This window comes from Furipterus horrens, unplaced genomic scaffold (genome assembly GCF_987537825.1).
Source record: "Furipterus horrens unplaced genomic scaffold, mFurHor1.1.pri manual_scaffold_13, whole genome shotgun sequence".
In the NCBI taxonomy this organism is placed as follows: Eukaryota; Metazoa; Chordata; class Mammalia; order Chiroptera; family Furipteridae; genus Furipterus; species Furipterus horrens.
This window is the reverse complement of record NW_028327183.1, coordinates 59,398,576-59,421,842: the sequence shown is the minus strand read 5'-3', so window position 1 is coordinate 59,421,842 and position 23,267 is coordinate 59,398,576. Positions and strand designations below refer to the sequence as shown.

The 23,267-nt window shown below is 44.1% G+C and overlaps 2 protein-coding genes across 4 annotated transcripts in view; one reads left to right on the top strand and one right to left on the bottom strand.

Annotated features, from left to right (window-relative positions):
• The window catches only part of LOC149995687 (uncharacterized), a 276,448-nt gene that overhangs the window by 181,422 nt on the left and 71,759 nt on the right, over positions 1–23,267 (top strand). The window lies entirely within an intron of this gene.
• On the bottom strand, positions 1,324–15,170 carry LOC149995692 (uncharacterized). Of its 3 annotated transcripts, XM_090259676.1 has the most exons (3): positions 15,057–15,170; positions 13,831–13,957; positions 1,324–3,207 (listed from the first exon to the last, which is right to left on the bottom strand). In XM_090259676.1, exons 1-3 carry the CDS (start codon positions 15,150–15,152, stop codon positions 1,346–1,348), a joined length of 2,085 nt encoding a protein of 694 aa, XP_090115802.1. In that variant the 5' UTR covers positions 15,153–15,170; the 3' UTR covers positions 1,324–1,345. The 3 variants fall into 3 exon arrangements, with proteins under 3 accessions (XP_090115802.1, XP_090115803.1, XP_090115804.1); XM_090259677.1 differs by lacking the exons at positions 13,831–13,957; positions 15,057–15,170 and adding an exon at positions 13,632–13,778; XM_090259678.1 differs by lacking the exons at positions 13,831–13,957; positions 15,057–15,170 and adding an exon at positions 3,887–4,009.

Here is a 23,267-nt window from a genome sequence, read left to right as displayed (position 1 = left end):
GTGCCTCAGGTTCTCCTCAGGGTTCCCTCTAAGACTCCTAAAACTCATAGCATCCAAATAAGACCAGAAAGTGCATCAGTCCTTTCTAGGAGGCTGTGGACAGCCATGCAAATTTGGTCAAAACTGGCCAGCTATTTTCTGCCATCATACAGTCCCTTCAATGCAGATAAAGTTTGAGACTCTAAAATGTTTTTCACCTCTTCAGGCTTATAGAGACAAAATCAGTTTATAAATTACACTGTGAACTGAAAACAACAATCAAAATTAAAGGAACTTTAAAACAGAAGGGCCTCACCAGCGAGGCTCGGTTGGGCGTTGTCTGATAAAGGTAAGGGTGACAAGTTCTATTCCTGGTCAGGGCACATGCCTCAGTTGCGGGTTCAGTCCCCATTCCGGTGTGGGAAAGAGACAACTGATCAGTGTTTCTCTCACATCAATGTTTCTCTCCTTCTCTCACCTTTTCCCTTTCTCTAAAATCAAATGAGTAAAATCTTAAAAATAAAAATAAGGCCTGAATTATTGCACAAGCCAACTCAATGTGCAGCAGGAGCTTCACAAGTTCATAAACTGGAAATCTCGTCACACGTATCGCCTGAGATGAACTCATCCTGGTACAGACAGTCATTTCTCTGCAAGATGAGCGCAGAACTCATGACCTCTGGGTCACCTAAGGACCAAGTCCATCTCCAAATTACTAATAAAACAAAGCTGACTTCCTGGGGGCTTCAGTCTTTTCTATTTCACTACAAAATTTATGAGACCAGAGGTCAGCTTCGCTGAGCACATTAGGTTGCTGAATAATGCAGACTCTGTGGACCTGCACTGTGGTAAAGGTGAAAGGACTATAGTCACAGAATGTAGCTGCACCATAAACCTAGGAGTCTTGGGCGAGTCAGAAAGAGCAACATATCTACACACACTTCCCATATGAATGATTATTATGGGAAATATCCACACTGTGCATATTCATAAGTCAAAGTTTCAATTTGGACAGATGGCACTTCAAATACTTGCCTTCAGGTTGCCACATTGAACAGAGCACTGTAATTTCCCAGCACACTTAAGGCTTTTGTTTAGTGTGACTTCTGAGATGCTTGTGAAGTTTGGAACAATACATGAAAGATTTCCCACATTCACTGCATTCATATGGCCTTCTCCAGTGCGACTCACTCATGATAACAAAGTTTAGACCTACATATAAAAAATTTCTTTATTTGCTGGACTAATAAGGCCTTCCTCCTGTGTGAATTGTATAATGATAATGAAATTTAGTACTAGTGATAAAAAATTTCTCACACGCATTGCACTCATGAGGCATCCTCAGTACAACGTCTCCAGAATAGACTTAATTGGCAAATATCCCTAAATGACTTTCCACATTCAATGCACTCAAAGACCTTTCTCCTAAGTGAACTCGCTGATGATAACGAAGTTTGGAACTACTGACAAAAGATTTCCCACATTCAGCACACTCATAAGGCCTTTCTCCTGTGTGAAGTCTTTGATGACATCGAAGGCTATGGTTTTGGGTAAAAGATTTCCCACACTCACTGCATTCATAACGCCTTCCTCCTGTATGAACTTTCTGATGAGAGCAAAGGCTTTTGTTTCTGGTTAAAGAGTTCCCGCATTCACTGCACTCACTAGGCCTTTCTCCTGTATGAACTCTCTGATGATAAAGAAGGCTCTTTTTCCAGGTAAAAGATTTCCCACATTCACTGCATTCATAAGGCCTTTCTCCAGTGTGAAGTCTTTGATGACAACGAAAGTGATAAATCCTGGTGAATGATTTCCCACATTCACTGCACTCATAAGGTTTTTCCCCAGTGTGAACTCTCTCATGACACTGAAGGGCATACATCCAGGTAAAAGACTTCCCACATTCATTGCACTCATATGGTCTTTCTCCTGTGTGAACTCTCTGATGAGAATAGAGGGCAGAGTTAGTGGTATAAGATTTCCCACAATCAGTGCACTCATATGGCCTTTCTCCTGTGTGAACTCTCTGATGAGAGTAGAGGGCAGAGTTAGTGGTATAAGATTTCCCACAATCAGTGCACTCATAAGGCTTTTCTCCTGTGTGAGTTTTCTTGTGTCGAATAAGTTTAGACCTATCGTGAAAAGATTTCCCACACTCACTACACCCATAAGGCCTTTCTTCTGTATGAGTTTTCTGGTGTCGAACAAGTTTCGACCTATCGTGATAAGATTTCCCACACTCACTACACAGATATAGCCTTTCTTCTGTGTGAGTTTTCTGGTGTTGAACAAGTGTCCTCCTCGAGTTAAAACACTTTCCACAATCACTGCATTCATAGGGTTTTTTCCCAGTGTGAACACTCTGATTTTGAATAAACACTGAGCTGTGACTAAAAGATTGGGCACATTCACCGCACATGTCACTGTTTCCTGCACTTTCCTGTGCCTGGGAACAAATGAGGACAGATTTGTGGCTTAAGGATTTTCCACATTTGATGCACTTGTACTGCCCTGTTCCTGTAGGACTTTTTTGATGCTGACAGAGAGTTGAGTTTTCACTGAAGGATTTTCCACTTTCATCACACGCACGAAAACTTTTCCCACTGTGGCCTCTGTAGTGCCTAACAAATGAGGATTTGTACTTGAATGTTCTTCCACATTCACTGCACACAAAACACTGTTTTCCAGTATAGACAGCCTGCTCCTCAGCAAGTATATGTTGGGGGTTAAAGGATTTCTTGCCTGAGCCGGAAGTATAACGACTTTTTCTGCTTTTAAATGCTACCCACTGGGTGCTTTTTTTTGGCTCCTTCACTTTATGGATGTCCGGTTGCTGCTGATGTCCCAAGCTGGCCAGGAAGTCCTCCTCAGCTTCACCACAGGAAAAGGGCTTCACTGAGACATGGATCCTGCAGCTCTTCTCAAAGGCCGGCCTGTTCTCACGACTTCTGAAGGGTTTCTGTCCCATATGCTGCTCCTGGTACAGGGGACACTTTGCACTGAAATGAAATCGTTTTGCACATGCGCCACACCTCAGCAGTGTTTTGTTCTCTTGTGTTCCTTGCTGGCCAACCAGGTTGAAAATGTCTCTCAAGACGGGCCCACAACTCGCACAGGGGTGGCTCTTCTGGGAGGATGAAGATGCCTTGGGATTTCTTGCCTGTGACATTCGTACAGAAACGTTCTGTTCAGTGGCTTTCTGCACATCCTCTGCTCCACAGCAACAACCTGGACAGAAACAATGGTGGTGGATTATCTCCTGACTATAGGGAGCAGAGCGTCCCATCAGACATATTTATGTGTCACGTGTAGGCATGAATACAAAAATATCCTTTCTAAACCAGGGATTTCATTTGAACGACTGCCTATGTGCATTACTGGGCTTCAAAGCCACAAAATAATGGAAACCCTACCCAGGAGGGATGCATGGACAGGGCATGACAAAAGGAAGAGATGTAGGGCCTATGATGCATTTCCTCTGGAAACAGCTGCCTGCATATCCTTCTCCACTGCTGACGTGAGGGTGGGTAGAAGCATGCATCCAAGTCCATTACAATCTCATTACAAGTTCAAAGAATTCTATGAACATTATAAAGCATAACATATGAGGGCCAATGTTCAAGAGTGCTATACAGATAGAGGAATAAGAGAACCAGTGAAATGTGGATCAATGGAGGTGGAAATATCCCTGGGCTCGAAACCACACTGGAAGTGATGAGTAGTAGAACTAACAAGTTGGCTAAATGTCAAAGGTGGAATAGGAGCCCTGGCCTGGTAGCTCAGATGATTATAGAGTATTGTCCAGATATGCCAAGGATGTGAGTACAATTTCAGGTCAGGACACATATGAGAAGCAACCAATGTCCTGCCTGATGTGACTCATTGGATTGAGCACCTGCCGACATACCAAAGGCTTGTAGTTTCTATTCCCAGTCAAGGCACATGACTGGATTACAAGCCAGGTCACTAGTTGGGCGTGTGGGAGAGGCAACCACACACTGATGTTTCTCTCCGTCTCTTCCTCCTCTCTCTTCCTAAAAGTAAAATAAATATAACAATAAAAAAATAAAAAAGACAGAAGCTATACCAACACAGTGTAGCATAAAAAGGAGAATATTCACACAGAGGAATGCTGGTGACATCATCTGAGTGAAGACAATGGGAGAAGAAAAAGGAATGAGAAAGGCAGGAGCCAGGTGTACCAGCTGAAGGGTAGATGACACAGTGTTCCCAATGTCCTGGAGAAAACCCCAGAAGCCTCTGCCAGGGACCCTTGAAAGCTCTTGCTATAGGTGAGGCCCCCCACAGTATGCACAGCAGAGGAGTCCCAGTGACTTTGGCATGGATCCCAGCTGCATGCTCCACAGAGGATACTCGCAGCTTTCACACTGAGGGCACCAAGAGCCATCACCAGGAGCAGCCTGTGGGAAAATAGGTGAGCTGTTACCCTCCCCCATTTCAGGACCAGGGTAGCGACATCTCACAACCCCCATGTTCCAGAGCCACAGCTCTTCCTGGAATGTCAATATTGGAGAAATGGATTTCATGTCTGTCACATGAGGGCTAATGTCCCAGGCACTGAAGCCATGACCACTGTGGGGTAGCCGGCTCCTCAGGCACCAGAGATACTGTCTCTCTGTGTGTACCTGTGCACTGGTTAGAGGCTCCAGCACTGATCTATGTGACTGCATCTCACACAGCAAATTCAATGCCCCTGGGGGCTATTCAGTATCTAAGACCCTTATACATGCTACTGCTTTGAATCTACTCACATCCTAGAATCCAGATTCACACCTGCTCCACCGGTGCCCAAAGATCAGACACCAATTCCACCATCACCATGAAAACGTCCTGCACTTGCCACCAAAAGTAAAACCACTCAGCCAAAACATTCCCCAGGAGACAGCAAAACTGGTAAGTTCCCAGCAACCTTCTCTACTGGTGTGAACACCCAAAGCCTTATATTGAGGACCCCTGCAATTTCACTAATGTTCACCTTAGGTTACATAGCTGCAGATAGTAAGGTGCTGGGCCTCCTTGTACTGAGAACTGCAACAGCCTACCAAGTCCACACGGTGATACCACACACAGGGGAAGGTCTCCTTTGTCCCATAACTTTTCCAAAAACGTCTGCAAGAAATTCTGCTCTGTGAAATGTACAGACATCAGCACAAGCTACAAAAAATATACACACACACACAAAAATATCGAGGAAACGTGACAACTCCCCAACCAAAGGAATACAATACCTATAAATCACCTCAAGAACTGCAGATTTGGCGCTGGCTGGTGTGAATCAGTGTATTGAGTGCCAACCTGTGAACCGAATGGTTGCAAGTTTGATTCCCAGTCAAGGCACATGCCTGGGTTGCCAGCCAGATTCCCAGTTGGGGCCATGCGAGAGGGAACCAGTGGATGTTTCTCTACATGTCTTTCTTCCTCCCTTCCCCTCTCTCCAAAAATAAATAAATAAAATCTAAAAAATACACTAACTTAAAAAATCCATTTACTCCAAGTATCTCCTCTGCTTATATAAATGTACTTTTTTAAAAAAAGAATTTCAGATCTGTGAATGATCAAAAAAGATTGCAAAAAAAGATTGAAAAAAAGACACACACAATTCTAAAAGTAAAGAAAACAAAAACAAAACCAGATTTTCGGAAGAGAAATAGAAAACATGAAAGAACAGAAATTACAGTGCTGAACATTTCAATAAATAAAATAAGTGCTGTACTCTACAGAGAGTATCAACAGTGACTTAATTTTTTTTTTAAATTGACAGTGGAAGTAGATCTTCTGATATCATCCCCCTCAATAAACAAAAAAAAAAAAAAAAAAAAGAAAAAGAAAAAAGGCCTAAAAAATTGAAAGGGAGCAGAAGAGGAATAAATGGTAATGGAAAATATACAATTAAAAAAAGATCTAAAGAGCATTTTAAAAAGCCAACATGAATATGGGTTTTCATGAAACAACAATGTTCTCATTATGGGAACCCTAGTGTTACAGAAAGGGGGGTGTCCAAAAACCTCCAGAGCTTGCGGCTGGGGGATGGGGAGAAGGAAGCAGCTTTCAGGATGCCTTCACATGCCTGAGGCTGGTGGCTAGTGTCTTTGTTATGCAAGTGAATTTAAAGCATGACAAAGCCTGGGAAGATGGGAGGGGTCTTGGACCTTGGGATGGTATGGAAAGAGCACACAGAGCCTGCGTGAGGTGCTGTGAATGGTCAGAACTGGTTACCACACCCACTGCATCAGAGGACAAAGTCAGGGATTTAAAAATAAGTGGCAGACATTTTAAACACAGATACACCATGCTGCTTTGAAAGAAAGGGGTCTGACCATGCGGTTTTGAGGAGGGAACTGACCATGAGGCTTTGGGAAAGGGAGAACTCCATGCAGTTTACAAGGAGGCTGAGAATCCATGAGGTTCTGGATTAAAAGCTGGTGAGCCCCTTAACATAGACAAGACCTCCCCCAATCACAATCGAATGATTGGCAGCTACCGGTAAAGCTGAACTGTGTCTAGGAAGTAGGGAAACGGTAACTCTAACTTTTCTAAAACTAGCCAGGTTTGGTAGGGGGAGGCAGAAATATGTGTGTGTGGCGTTTTAAGGAACATAAGACTTAACAGCAGAAATCCACAAATAATCATAAATCTATATAACTGTTAAATAAATAGTTCTTTTTCTTTTCACTAAACTCTGGTATTAAGAGTTATAATTCTGGCGGCAGGCAATTGGGCCCCTAACTAAACAGCCCGTGGGTTCTGTTTCAATTGGAGCAGCCCAGGCATTCTGTAACCCTATGAGAAGAAAGCGGAGAAAGGATAGAAAGCTTTTTTAAAGAAATAAGAGATGAAAACTCCCAAATTCTGAGGAGAGAAGAGGACATCCATGTGCATGATGCTCATAAATCCCCAAACATAGTCACTCAATCCAAAGAGGGTGGCCAAAACACATTATAATAAAATGTTTTTTAAATGACAAAGAAAATTTTGAAAACCGCAACAGGAAAGACACTCATTCATACAAGGGTGATATGAAACATTGCACACCAGGAGAGAGTGGGGTGGTAATGTTACAGAAACAGGGGAGTCCAAAAATCCCCAGAGCTTGCAGCTGGGGGATGGGGAGAAGGAAGCAGCTTTTGGAATGCCTCCACATGCCTGAGGCTGGTGGCTAGTGTCTTTCTTAGGCAAATGGCTTTAATGCATTCAAAGCCTCAGGCAGATGGGAGGAGTCTTGAACCAGGGGACGGTATGGAAAGCACACAGAGCCTACGTAAGGGTCTGTGAATGGTCAGAACTGTTTGCAACGTCCACTGCGTCAGATGACGCAGTCAGGGATATATAAGCAGCTGCAGACATTTTAGCTGAGACTCTCTCAGACGCTCGCTCTCAGACTCTCTCTGGCTTTCTCTCATGCTCTCACTCTGGGACTCTCGCTCTCTGGCTCGCGCTCTCGCTCTGGCGCTCTGACTCGGGCTCTCACTCTAGCTCTCGGGCTCTCGCTCTCTCGTGTGCTCCCTCCACATGGCTTGGTGAAGGGGCCTCCCTCCATGTGGCTTGGAGAAGGGGTCTCCAGGCTGCGTTAAGAGGCTCTCGCCATGCGGTTTTGAGAAGGAAAGGAGATCCGCGCAGTTTGCAGGAAGAAGACAGTTTGCAAGGAGGCTGAGAATCCAGGTGGTCCTGCATTGAGAGCTGGAGAGCACCACAGCACAGAAAGGACCTCCCCAATCAGATTGAATGATTGGCAGCTGCTGGTAAAGCTGAACTGTGTTTGGAAAGTAGGGAAACAGTTTCTCTGACTTTCCTAAAACTAGCCTGGTTTGGAAGTCGGGGAGGCAAGGATATGTGTTTGTGGGTATTTTAAAGAGCATAAGACTTAACAACAGAAATCCTCAAATAATCTAAATCTATATAACTGTTAAATAAACAATTCTTTTTCTTTTCACCAAACTCTGGTATTGAGAGTTATAATTTTGGCGGCGGGCAATCGGGCCCCTAACTAAAGAGCCCGTGGGTTTTGTTTTCAACTGGAGTAGCCCAGGGGTTCTGTAACAGTAAGTTCTAAATGCTGAAAAAAACAAAACTGCAGGCCAAGATACCCCACTAGCAAAGCTCTCCTTCAGAAATGGAGAGACACTTTCCCAAAGAAAAGCCGAGGGACTTAATCACCACTTGTAGCTTGCACAACTAGCTGTAAAAGAAGTACACAAATTCGTAACATGAAAATATAAAATACACTGAGAAAGGTAAGTACAGTCAAATTCAGAATACTCTAATTTCTTAATGGTTATTAAATTTAAAAATATAAATTGTGACATCAAAAATATAAAATGTGTATATGTGTGGGGGGAGTAAATGGGTATTGGTTTTACACACTATTGAGGTTGTTATCAGTGTCAAATAGAATGTTTTAACTGTAGGAAGTTTTATATAAGCCTCTGGTAACCCACAAAGCAAAAGGATATAGTTGATAGACAAAAGATAAAGACAAAGAAAACATGCCACCAAATCATCAAATCACAAAGAAAAAATGAAACAAACTACAAGCAGCTGGGTAATAATAAGATCATAATAGTAGGTCCTAATAAAATTCTCCTATCAAAAGGCATTGACTAAAACAAAGCAAACAAACAAACAAGGCCCAACTCTATGCTGCCTACCGTAGAGTAACTTCATGTTTAAGGACATGCAAAGGCTGAAAATGAAGGCATTGAAAGATATTACACGTAAGTGGAAATCAAAAGAGAGCAAGGTCAGCTATACAAAATAGACTGTATATGAAAAACTATCACAAGAGACAAAGCAGGTCATTACATAAAGAAAATGGGGTCATCTCATCAAAAGCACGTAACAATCTTCGGGCCAAGATGAAGTCTTAGACTGACAGGCTCTGTTGCCATCCACAACTAAAAAGGACTACAACTACTGCAAAACCAAAAATAACCAGAAGTTCCAGAAAATAAAGCTACATGGAAGTCCAACGTATGAAGTTATAAACAAGTGATGCTCATCCGGACGTGTAGGAGGGGCGAAGCTGGAGTGGAGAGATCAAGCTGTGCTGCCAGTGGCAGCTGCTGCGACAGGCAGCAAGACTGCCAGGGGAGCAGTCCCAGCTATAGTTGAGATCCGTCAGCTTGTGATTCCAATGCCAGGGAAGGCAGACCCCCATTACCTCGGACTATGAGGCCCAAAGCGCCTGGGGACAGAGGAGAAGGTTCCCGGTCTCTCAGTGGAGAGTAACAGCAGAAATCCATCTTGGACCCCCACCCCCACACAAAGTGCCACAGTGTGGTGAGAAGGGTCGCTGGGTAGTGATGAGTGCACAGAGCTCTACCCCCGATAGCATAGGAGGTGTGACAGCCCCGCCCAAGAAGGAAATATAAGAGAAAAAGGTCAGGATGGCAGGAATAATGATTGAAATACCAATCACAAAGCTCACCAAAAAGCAAATATGGAACTAACTGATGAAAAAATAGAAAATCTTTCTGAGGCTCAGTTCAGAGCTATAGTGATAAGGCAGCTTACAGAATTAAGAAAAGTTATTGAAGCCCTGGCTGCTGTGGCTCAGTGGATTGAGCATCGGCCTGTCAGCCAAGTGTCGCTGGTTCGATTCCCAGTCAGGGCACATTACTAGGTTGCACGTCAGGTCCCCAGTTGGGGGCGCGAGTGAGAGGCAACCACACAGTGATGTTTCTATCCCTCTCTTTCTCCTTTCCCCCCTCTCTCTAAAAATAAATAAACAAATAAAAAAATTATTAAAAAAAAAAGTTATTGAACAAGACGGGGAAGGAATGAAGGCTATTCATGCTGAAATGAACAAAGTCACATACGAGACAAATGGTGTGGAAAGGAAAACCAGGGATCAAACCAACAAATCGGAACATAGGGAAGGAACAAACAGGCAACCAGTGCAGAAAGAGGAAACAAAAAGTGAGGAATATGAGGAGAGGCTCAGAAATCTCTGGGACAGCTATAAGCGGGCCAACATCTGAATCATAGGGTTTCCAGAAGGTTAAGAAGAAGTACTAGAAATTGAAAAATTATGTGAAAAAATAATGAAGCAGAACCTCCCTAACTTGGGGAAGGAAATAGACTTACAGGTCCAGGAAGCACAGAGAGTTCCAGATAAACTAGACCCGGTGAGAACCACTCCAAGACACATTATAATCAAAATGCCAAAAATTAAAGATAAAGAGAGAATCTTAAAAGCAGCGAGAGAAGAATTGTGTACAAAGGGGTCCCAATTAGACTACCAGCTGATTTCTCAAAGGAGACTCTGCAGGCAAGAAGGGACTGGCAAGAAATATTCAAAGTAATGAAAAGCAAAAACCTACAGCCATGATTACTCTATCCAGCGAAGCTGTCATTCAGAATAGAAGGGAAGAGAAAGTGCTTCCAGGACAAAGGAAAACTGAAGGAGTTCATCAGATCCAAACCACTGTTATGTTATATGAGATGTTAAAGGGACTGGTTTAGAAGGAGGATCAAAACTATGAACATTAAAATGAAAACTGTATCACAACAACCAACAACAGAAGCTAGGGAATCGAAACAAAGGCAAACTAAGTAGGCAATGAGAGTGGAAAAAGAATTATAGGTACGGGGAACATATTAGGGGGAGGTCAGCGGGGAGGAGGAAGGGGGAAAAGGGAGGGAAATGATGCAGGAATTAAGGAGCATAGTAGGAGGGAATGGAGTGGACAGGAAGAAGTTGAGAAGAACTATATGCAAAACCAATGGGCAAGGACTAAAAGTGAGGGACAACTGGAGGGAGGGGGGTCATTGGGTAGAGGGGAGCAGAGGGAAAAGAAATTGGGAGAACTGTAACAGCACAACAATAAAACATATTTTTTAAAAAAGCATGTACCAATCTATACATCCAACACATATTACAGCATCTAAATTACCATATTTTTTGCTTCATAAGATGCACTTTTTTTCCCCCCAAAGTGGGGACAAAATGTCGGTGCGTTTCATGGAGCGATTATTGCATCACAGAACATGATGTGTATCACCTGATTTGTCAGCGGTGGCAACAGCTGTTAGAAGAGGAAGCGGTGGGCCCATGTGAAACCCCTAGGGACGCTTAAATGTCCCACTTTACTGCTGAATCTCAGGGCTTCTGAAGGTCAGTATGAAGATAGTGAAGAAAGTGATATCAGTGATTGTGAGCAAAGGAGCTTCATAAATTCTGACACTAGCAATGAGTTCTTGGGGTTGCTAGAAAACTAGAAGAGTACTTGAATCTTAAAGTCTCTCCTAATTTGTTAATGACAGTGATGATGGTTCTTAATACTGCTGTTGACTGCTGTTGACTTTATATGGTTGAAATATTATTATTTTGTTATATTTTATTGAATATTTTAGTACACCATTTGGTTCAGAATATTTTTGCTTGTTTTCCTCCTCTAAACTAGGTACGTCTTATAATGCGAAAAATACGGTAAGTATTAAGCAAATTCTATCATATCTGAAGGCAGAAAAAACAGCAACAAAACATTAGCACAAAACTTCAATATCCCCCTTTCAACAATGGGTGGATAACAGGACAAAAAAATTTAAGAAAGCTATCTTTGAACTGAATCACACTTTAGTTCGAATAGATCTAACAGACATAGAGAATATTTCATGCTATTACAGCACAATATGCCCTGGCTGGTTTAGCTCAGTGGATTGAGCGTCGGCCTGCGAGCTAAGTGTCGCTGGTTCTATCTTCCAGTCAGGGTACATCAGAGAAGGAAAACTCTGACTCCAAAAAACCTCCGCTGCCTTGCGGCATACCTCTTCAGGGGAAAGGCTAAGGGAGTAAACCCTGACAGAAAATCCGGAGCCGGAGTCCCTAAGGCGGTTTGACGTTGTAGTCAACACCGGCAACTCCTGCGGCGCACCTGAAGCCAAGCTGTATTGACTCCGTCTTTCCCTTGGACCCTTCAGCTGCGAAGAGAGGGGGGGTCTGCTGCATGGGCAACAGCAGACCCTCCATATTACCCTGCCCAGGCTCTGTAGCTTCAGCGTCATCGCAAGATGTCGATTCAACACGGGAGGAGACAGATACCATGTCACTCCCGAGTCGGACTGCACAGCCATTCTCGGCGGTGCAGATAGACTCTTAAGGAGCTACACCATCGTCTCTCGAGACGGACGGCTGCCGACGACGACGACGACGACGACAGCACAATACACATTCTACTGAAGTGCACACAGAATATTCTCTACAATAAGTCATATATCACATCAAAGAAAGGCTTAACAAATTTTGGAATTACCTTTTCTTAAAACGATGGATAAAGCCAGTAACCAGTAATAGAAAGAGCTGAAAAATTCACAAATATGTGCATATTAACCACTCTTCAACAAAGAAAAAATCAAAAGAAAAATAAAAACATATCTAAGATGAATGAAAATATATGGAATGTGGAAAAGTCATTCTAGGAGGAACGTTCAGAGCTATAAAGAAAACAGAAAGATTCCAAACAATCTAAACTTAAACTTTGAGCAAGTAGATAAAGAACAAAGCAAAACAAAGAAAAAAACAAAGATCAGGTGGAAAATAAATAAAACAAAACACGGAAAACAAAAAGGTCAATAAGTCTAAGAGCTGGCTTTCTGAATATATTAATTCAATCGACAAACCTTTACATAGGTTAACTTAGAATAGAAGGAAGATGGAAATAAATTAACTCACCAATAAAAGAAGACAAGCTATAACTGACAGCACGCAGAGGATCTCAGGAGACAACATGACATCGGATAACCCAGAAGACATAAAAGTGACCAACACTGAATCATGAAGAAGCAGAAACTCTGACTAGAACAGCAATGGAATCAGAAGCAAAAAAATCTTCCCCAAAAAGAAAAGGTCCGCAACCAAATACATTCACTGGTAAATTCTATGAACATTTAAGGAATGGTTAATGTTAATCCTTCTTAAACTCTTCCACAAAGTTGAAGAAAAGGAAACATTTCCAAAATCATTTTCCAACATGAGCATTAACAAAACGCCAAAGCCAGAAAAGGACACAAGAAAATATTATTACAGATCAATATCCCTGATGAATGTAGATGTAAAAAGCAACAACAAAAAAAAACCCACAATAAATTACTGGCACACAAATTCTATAGCATAACGAAAAAAATCATAAACTCTGGTCATGTGGGATTTACTTCTCAAAGGAAGGATAATTCACAATGAATTAATAAATGTCATATACTCCTGGAGTGGCTTTCCAATTCTGTGGCCACCCTCAGAAACTGAATAGATATTAAGCATTATTAAGGAAAAAATAAATAAATAAGGCAAACTTAGGCAGTAATGGATGTTCAATTAACTTCAATGTGGCAATTATTTCACCACATATAAAGTTAGCACATTTTCACTTTAATATATGCAAGTTTATATCTCAACAAGCCTTTCGAAAAAGGAAAACAGACCTAAGCACTACATCCTGGGCAGTAGAAGCCCATGGTTCAATTAAGTAATGACCATGACAACACCTGCCACTCCTGGCCCAGGTAGGAAGAAGGAAATGACACCTCAAAGAAGGATCAAACCCTGGAATACAGAAGTGATGTGGATCTGGACACATTCATACAGACAGAGAGGGCAAGCATGGTGAATCCATTAAGCTTAATGCAATAGTAATGACCTTGAATCCTCCCTAAAAGGGATCAGTATTGGCGCTGCAGGGAAGAAGAGGGCGGTGCAAACAAACCGGCCCCAGCAGTGCAGCAACTACCCGGAGAGGGGAACAGCCAGCAGTGCCTGTGACCACACCTGCGGACTGAGAAAGGTCTTGGGGTGAAGTAGAGTCCAGCCCAAGTCACTGGTGAGGCTGTGGCTCTTACCCAGAGACGATATAAGTGAAAAGTTGTCCAGCATCACACGCAGGTACAGGCGTCTCTGGGCCTCATCAAGCAGCCTCCATTCCTCCAAGGAGAAGTGCACGGCCACGTCCTCAAACGTCACGCTGGCCTGTTACAATGGGGACAGGAAGAAACACGAACATTCTGACTCTGAGAGTCCACAACACACGTCCCCGCACATCCATCCCACCTCGTCCTCCTCCAAAGCTCCCCACCTCAGAGGAATTCCATAACCAGCTGCCACGGGTGCCCACCCTTTCCTCAGTGTCCCCTTTATTCCTTACGTTCAGCCCTCAGCCACATCAGGCAGGAAGGCACAGAGATGTGATCCAGTTATGCTCCTGGCTTGTAGGGCCCCACCCACCCCGGAATTAATTCCCCCTGGGGTCTCCAGATTGTGACAAGACACAGACAAAGGTGGGCTCAGGCTTCACCCTTCACCCCAATACAAGGGCCCTGGGGCCATAACTCACACTTTCTCTACACCCACACGTTCTGTAGGTTGTTCCTCTCACACCCTCGGTCCCCGGCAGAGCTCCCCCAGCCCCGCATTTGTGGAGGGGCTGCTCTGACGGCCTCCTCTGCGCAGCGGACTCTCGCTTGGCATTCTCCTCCCAGAAGCCCATGTGACCGTCAGACGCCCACGACCCCCTTCCACCCGTGTGCCTACTCAGCAGCCACAGCGGGCTTGCTCCACTGTTAACCCCAGCCCTGACGGTGTCCACGCCGGGCGCAGTGACACTCAGAGGTGACCCGTCTGCCCCAGGCCTTACCCACCAGCAAGACCGAAACCCCTCAGGCCCCGACAGCGCACAGCACACACCTGGGTGGGTCCTGCAGCGGCGAACAGACAGGAGCTCTGCCCTCGGGGTCCTGTCACCTCAGTTCCTCCGCTGCCTCCAGGACCCTCCCGGCCACTCACCCCATCGGAGCCTCCTCACCGGCCTCAGTGACCGAGACCGCCTCCCTCCTCACCGGCATCTCCGCGCGCAGCGCCCTCCTGAGGTGCCGAGCACGGACACCCTCCGCATCCCGCACCCTGTTCTCTCTGACCAGGTAACAGCAGTCCCAACAGCGACTGCGCTCCGCCACCTAAACGCCGCCCGCGGGGGCCTGGGCCGCGGGACCTGACAGGCGCCCCGCACCTGGGCTCGGCGCCTCGGTAGGCGGAGGGGGGCCCAGGGACGGCGCGGGAGACGCACACTCACCACAGCCGAGCGCCTCAGCGCGGCGGCCGCCATCGGACTGTGTGGGAACAGCCCGGCGAGGGCAGCGGGAACGGAAGGCGCGCAGGACACAGCCATCCCGGTCCAGGGCCGCAGCGAAACGACCGTTGCTGAACCCCCACAGCGGTATCAATGGCCGCCAGAGAGAGAACGTCCCGGAAGTCACGCCCGAAGTGGATAAATACTACGAAAATGACTTTAATTTGATCTGTAATTGGCTGAACTCAACGCAGGGTCTTATGGGCAATGTAGTTCGCAGCGCTGGTTTGGCTCAGTGGATTGAGCGTCGGCCTGCGAGCTAAGTGTCGCTGGTTCGATCTTCCAGTCAGGGCACATCAGAGAAGGAAAACTCTGATTCCAAAAAACCTCCGCTGCCTTGCGGCATACCTCTTCAGGGGAAAGGCTAAGGGAGTAAACCCTGACAGAAAATCCGGAGCCGGAGTCCCTAAGGCGGTTTGACGTTGTAGTCAACACCGGCAACTCCTGCGGCGCACCTGAAGCCAAGCTGTATTGACTCCGTCTTTCCCTTGGACCCTTCAGCTGCGAAGAGAGGGGGGGTCTGCTGCATGGGCAACAGCAGACCCTCCATATCACCCTGCCCAGGCTCTGTAGCTTCAGCTTCACTGGAGAGGACACTCCAGCGTCATCGCAAGATGTCAATTCAACACGGGAGGAGACAGATACCGTGTCACTCCCGAGTCGGACTTCACAGCCATTCTCGGCGGTGCAGATAGACTCTTAAGAAGCTACACCATCGTCTCTCGAGACGGACGGCTGCCAACAACAGTTCGCAGCGCTCTGGACACTACAGGGAAAGGAGTTCCCCTCCCTGAGCAATCGCAGTGTTTGCAACCAGATTGATCATGAAAAGCGCTGCTGCTACCCGGAGGCAAGGTCTTCGCTTGTTAAATGCGCCCAAAACTCAACAGGCACCGTAACAGTATCTACCTGAAGATACCTTCAGGGCTCAGTCCCACAAGACTGCCCCTCCCCCCTTCAGATACCAATTGCATGTCCAGGTGTTATCTGTGCTTCAGAACAAGACACTACTTCGTTATTTCTTACTTACACAATGTTCACACAGGATAATTTTTTTAAATTATTTTAGAGAAACGAGTGGAGAGAAAGAGAAAGGATCAAATTTTGCCTCCCAGATGTGCTTTGATCAAGAATTGAACTTGTAATCAAGGTAAGGACTCTGACTGGAATCAAATTCGCCAACTTTTGGTATGAGAAACAATGATACAACCAAGTGATCCACCCAACCAGGGCACAACGGAGTATTTTAAACAGAAAACCACAAGGCAGCCCTGGCTGGTTACTCAGTTGGTTATAAAATCATCCTTCTATGCCAAAATGAGGTTCAATCCCATCAGAGCAAATACAATAATCAATCAATGAGTGCATGAATATGTGAAACAACAAATTGATGTTTACCTTCTGTCTCTCTCACTAATAATAAAACCACAGGCAAAAATGGAATCACTCATGCTACAAGCCATCGATACCAAACCTAGTTCGATTCCTGATGTAGTTGTAGTTTCAACCTCTCCCAGAAACATAATTAAATTTTTATCCCCCAAGAAACAATCTTTTCTGTATAGTCAATATTAATAACTTTATGTAGTTTGCTCACTGCATAACACTTCCAGAAATAATCTCCAGTCCCCATGGAAACACAGTCACTGCATTCAGAGAAGCAATGCTCATTATTTTCCAGCGAGGACATTACATGGTTAAATCCAAACCTGTTATCTCAGGTTTAGCTGCCCACCTTCCAGCTTTCAAAGATGCAAAAATTACAGCATCTTGGCAGCCAATGTAAAGTTGCTACATGACCAAATGCCCTGATACATGTGTCTTTTAAAAAGTAGACCATATGCCAGCATATTCAGTAAGAAATGCAATGGACAAAAACTTTTTTTTTTGAGCTGGAAACCAAATAGAAAAAAAAACAGATGGAATGTGTGTGAGGAACTAAAAGGCATGGTCACACCTCGTCCACTTGGCTTTAGGGCTCCATATCTGCCCATCCCTGAGTCCCCTACACCTGTCTGGAATGTTCTTGATCTGATCACTGAGGAAATACACTGGGCTTCCTGATGTTCACTCTAAAAACTTTGTACCTCAGGAAATGAAGAGCATGAAGATAGTGTTTTTAGTTTTTGAGTGAACCTTAGTGTCTTTAGAACAATTGTTGGATATGTATATTTGACCTGATTGAAGCAGAAGTTACAAATACAAGGCATTTTACTCACGTCTTTGATGAAGATGGGAGTTAAAAATTAACCATGACACCTGTTCAAAACATGCCAAAAAACTGTATAATACAAATAACTAGACAATCAGACTGTGCCTGCCACTAATTAGATTCCCAGGCTGCTCTTAGGGGAAACTGGCTATGACCATGGTCATTATTCCCTTTAAAATGACCTACATTTAGCCCTTGCTGCTGTGGTTCAATGGATTGAGTACTGGCCAGCAAACCAAAAAGTCACCACTTTGAATCTCAGTCACGGAATATGCCTCGGTTGGGAGCCAACTACCCGTTTAGGGGTTTGCAAGAGGCAACCAACTGATGTCTCTCACACATCAATCCTTTCTCCTTCTCTTTTTCCCTTCCTTCCCCTCTCTCGAAAAATGAGCAAAATATATTTTAAAATTACCTAAAGTTAGTATTTCTTTTATCACTTGAGTCCTAAAAAGTTTATTTCTATAAGTTGTTTAGCTGGAAAACCAGTCCGACGTGCCACAATGATGCATACCTGAAAATAAAATGTTCTGAATAAATGACCCATGCACTTCGAGAACAAGGTGGGGACTGAATGTGGGAGTGGGGGGTGGACAGTCCAGTGCAGAGCAACTGGGGGAAAAAGTGGGACAACTGTAATAGAACAATAACAAAAGAAAACAAAATAATAATATAAAAAGGAAAACACAATCACCTGAACACAATGCTCTAAAGTACCAAAGAGTTCACAAGGCCTACTCAGGGCTGCTCCATCTGATGAAATTAAAAATCAGTAACACTTAAAAAGGTTTTAGAAACTTGGCACTAATCCAAGACATTACCCTGAGAGCAGTGAGGCTGGAATGACAAAGGAAAAGGGGTGAGTTTCTGAGGGTGTCCATACAAGCCACCTGGTGCCTTTTAAATGAATTGTGTGGTTCAGGAAGGTACCCAGAGAGCAGCAATGGGAAATGCATCATCAGGGGTGCTCTGGAAACCCATCTTCTGTAAGAAATGGCCGTCACCCTCAACTTGGCTGAGCTGTGGAAATGATGACCGCACCTGGTTTAGCTAAATTGGCTCCCTTCTCATAAAATTGGGAGTAAAATTCTCAGTTGAGGCCAGAGTGTACTGGACACTCAAATCAGGGTTTATGTTCAGGACCATGTTCTTACACAAACAACGCTGATGCAGACACAGGGACACTGGAAAGGAGGAGATGGGTTCAGAAGATGGTCAGGGCTGCAGGGAAGGCAGGGTCTACTCCAGCCGGTCTGGACAGAGGACAGAATCACATTGCCAGCGAGTCCCCAAATGGAAAAGAGGGGAGCATTTGACTAGGGAAACCATATCCTGCACTCCTCCAGCAACACCTCTCAGTTCAAAGTTTCGGGGTTCATGTCTACCTGTCCCCAGTCCAGCAGGGCCAGTGTCAAAAGCAAATACCAACAGCCTATGACAAGTCAAACTGAGGCATCAAATTCACCACAGTGGATGGGATAGACGCCTGTCAGACATAATGCAGGTGTAGGGGAAAAAGCAGGGCTGAATCACCAAGGTCTCATTAGTACCAAGCCCTGTGCTAAACTCAAAGTTGATACACAGATAATGCAGCTGAGGATCACAGAAGTTCCCCCTGGAGATGACAGCAATGCTGAGGTTCCCAAGACTGGGGCCGGTGGTGAGCATACCCGGACGTCAGAGGAATGGGAAAGCTATCATCACAGTAATTCCAGCAGTGGAAACAGCACCAGCAGCTGACCTTCCGTTTCCTCCCCAGCCATGTGCCCACAGCTGAGGGCTTCACAGGTGGAGATGTTGTCCCCAGACGTGCTACCAGATTCATTCGTTTGAATGTTAGCTCTTGAATCGGACACTTGTCTGGTGTGTGACCTTAGAAATATCACTTTATCTTTTTGATACTTATTTCCCCCAAAATAACCTGGCTGTTGTAACAAACAAACAATAAAAAAAACACTCAAAAAGTGAACTTTATATACATGGAGGTAGTACATGTAAATTGCTAGTGACATTTTAAAAAGTGGCTCAATATTACAAAAGAAACTTTGTGTACCAATCATCATAGAAAATGTTTAACGCTACAATGACTCCACCATCTCTTTCCTCAGATCCTCTAGGGGTCAGTATTGTTTCAATGGTATCAGATACGGTGAGTAATGAATGTTTGCACCTGAATCCGCAGTAATGCTGCCTGAGTCAGGACTCACATGCCTAGAGTGCAGTCCCCTTATCTTCTTTTCTGCTGTGCAGGAACGTCTTTGAGATGGATGTCACTGACTGGCTACCAGAATCCAAAAACCTTCAGATTATTTTTATTTTTCCCACAGTGATGTGAGCTACACAAGATAATCATGCCTGAGAGTTGGCAGATCTGTGTAGACTGATCATGCAGTCACAGTCACAGAAACAATTCTGGATGCATGTTTAGAAGAGGCACGTTCCATCTCGCTGGAGGCAGTCTCCTCCTATCCCAAATGGGCTGGTGTTTCTGTAGCAACTATGGTTTTCCTTGGACCCAGTTTTTGAACCACTGACACTGTGCCAATGAACCGTGGACATCAGGTCATGTGACTTTCTGGAGATGGGGGAAGATATACTCTTAACAGTGCATGTGTAATCTGTGACATTGCTGTGAGTAAAGGAAAAATAGGCTACACTTATAGTTGCCTGAGGTTCTCATACCTCCTTTCTCATCAGTGTCCCCTATAAGACTCCTAAAATTCACAGCATCCAAATCAGGACCAGAAAGTCTGTCAGTACATTCTAGGAGACTGTGGACAGCCATGCAAAATTTGGTCAAAACTGGCCAGTTACTTTCTGCCATCATACAGTCCTTCCACAAGCAGAGAAAGTTCAAGATCCTATAATATTCTTTATCTCTTCATGTTTGGAGAGCACAAATAGGTTAACAAACTACCCTGTAGAGTAAAAAGAACAATCAAAATTAAAGAAACTTAAGACAGGAAGTCCTCACCATCAAGGTTGAAGTGGTTGGGCGTTGTCCGACAAAGGAAAGGGTGGTAAGTTCTATTCCTGATCAGGGCACATGCCTAAGTTGTGGGTTCAGTCCCCGTCTGGGTGAGTGAAAGAGGCAACCGAACAATATTTCTCCCCTTTTCCTCCCTCCCTTTCTTTTTCTCTAAAATCAAATGAATAAAATCTTAAAAAAAGAAAATACTGAAAGAAAAAAGCCTGAATTATTGAACAAGCCAACTCAATGTGCAACAGGAGCTTCACAAGTTCATAAACTAGAAATTTTGTCACAAATATCGCCTGAGATGAACACATCCGGTACAGGTAATCATTTCTCTGAGAGCTGAGTACAGAATTCATAAACTCTCCGGCTCAACTAAGGACCAAGTCCATGTCCAAATTACTAATAGAACAAAGCTGACTCCCTGGGGGCTCGTCTTTTTCATTTTGCTACAAAATGTATGAGACCAGAGGTCAGCTGCCCTGAGCACATTAGGTTGCTGAATGATGCGGACTCTGTGTACCTGCACTGTGGTAAAGGTGAAAGGACTATAGTCACAGAATGTAGCTGCACCATAAACCTAGAAGGAGCCATGGGCAAGTCAGAAAGTGTAACATATATACATACACTTCTCTATATAAATGAAAACTATAGGAAATTTCCATACTGTGAATATTGACACGTCACATTTCAATTCGGACAGATGGCACTTCAAATAGTTGCCTTCAGGTTGCTACATTGAACAGGACATTGTAATTTCCCAGGACACTTAACACTTTTGTCTAGTGTGAATTCTGAGATGCTTGCGAAGTATGGAACGATACACGAAAGATTTCCCACATTCACAGCAGTCAAACGGCCTTTCTCCAGTGTGAATTTTCTGATGATAATGAAGTTTAGTACTAGTGATAAAAGATTTTCCGCATTCACTGCAGTCATATGGCCTTTCTCCAGTGTGAATTCTCTGATGATTACGAAGTATATAACGATGCATAAAAGATTTCCCACATTCACTGCAGTCATATGGCCTTTCTCCAGTGTGAATTCTCTGATGATTACGAAGTTTATAATGATACATGAAAGATTTCCCACATTCATTGCAGTCATATGGCCTTTCTCCAGTGTGAATTCTTTGATGATGATGAAGTTGAGTACTACTGATAAAAGATTTCTGACATTTACTGCAGTCATATGGTCTTTCTCCAGTGTGATTTCTCTGATGATTACGAAGTTTAGAACGACACATGAATGATTTGCCACATTCACTGCAGTCATATGGTCTTTCTCCAGTGTGAATTCTCTGATGATAAAGAAGGTGAGTACTGCTGATAAAAGATTTCCCACATTCACTGCAGTCATATGGCCTTTCTCCAGTGTGAATTCTCTGATGATTACGAAGTTTAGAACGATCCATGAAAGATTTCCCACATTCGCTGCAGTCATATGGCCTTTCTCCAGTGTGAATTGTCTGATGACTACGAAGTTTAGTACTAGTAATAAAAGATTTCCCACATTCACTGCAATCATATGGCCTTTCTCCAGTGTGAATTCTCTGATGATAATGAAGTATAGTACTAGTGGTAAAAGATTTCCCACATTCACTGCAGTCATATGGCCTTTCTCCAGTGTGAATTCTCTGATGATTACGAAGTATAGATCGATGCTTGAAAGATTTCCCACATTCACTGCACTCATATGGTCTTTCTCCAGTGTGAATTCTCTGATGATAACGAAGTTGAGTACTGCTCATAAAAGATTTCCCACACTCACTACACCCATAAGGCCTTACTTCTGTATGAGTTTTCTGGTGTCGAACAAGATTTGATCTATCGTAAAAAGATTTTCCACACTCACTACACACATAAGGCCTTTCATCTGTGTGAGTTTTCTGGTGTCGAACAAGTGTCCACCTCCATTTAAAACACTTTCCACAATCACTGCATTCAAAGGGTTTTTTCCCAGTGTGAATGCTCTGATTTTGAATAAACACTGAGCTATGACTAAAAGATTGGGCACATTCACTGCACATGTCATTGTTTCCTGCACTTCCCTGTGCCTGGGAACAAATGAGGACAGATTTATGGCCCAAAGATTTTCCACATTTGATGCACTTGTACTGCCCTGTTCCTGTAGGACTTTTTTGACGTGGACGGAGAGTTGAGTTTTCACTGAAGGATTTTCCACTTTCATCACACAGATGGAAAGTTTTCCCACTGTGGCTTCTCCAGTGCCTAACAAGTGAGGATTTGTACTTGAAGGTTCTTTCACATTCACTGCACACAAAACACTGTATTGCAATATGAACAGCCTGCTGCTCAGCAAGTATGTGTTGGGGGTTAAAGGCTTTCTCACCTGGCCTAGAAGTGTAATGACTTTTTCTGCTTTCAAATGCTTCCCACTGGGTGCCTTTTTTTGGCTCCTTCACTTTATGATGGTCCTGTTGCTGCTGATGTCCCAGGATGGCCAGGAAGTCCTTCTCAGCTTCACCACAGGAAAAGGGCTTCGCTGAGACATGGATCCTGCAGCTCTTCACAAATGACGGGCTGTTCTCACAACTTCTGAAGGGTTTCTGTCCCATATGCTGCTCCTGGTCTGGGTGACACTTTGCACTGAAAAGAAATCGTTTTGCACATGCCCCACACCTCAGCAGTGTTTTGTTCTGTTGTGGTCCCTGCTGGCCAACCAGGTTGAAAATCTCTCTCAAGACAGGCCTACAACTCGCACAGGGGTGGCTTTTCTGGGAATATGAAGATGTCTTGGGATTCCTCGCCTGTGACATTCGTACAGAAATATTCTGTTCAATGGCTTTCTGCACATCCTCTGCTCCACAGCAGCAACCTGAACAAAAACAACAGTGGTGGATTACCTCCTGACTATAGGGAGCAGAGAACCCTATCACACATATTTATGTGTCACATGTAGGCATGAATACAAAAATATCCTTTCTAAACCAGGGATTTCATTTGAA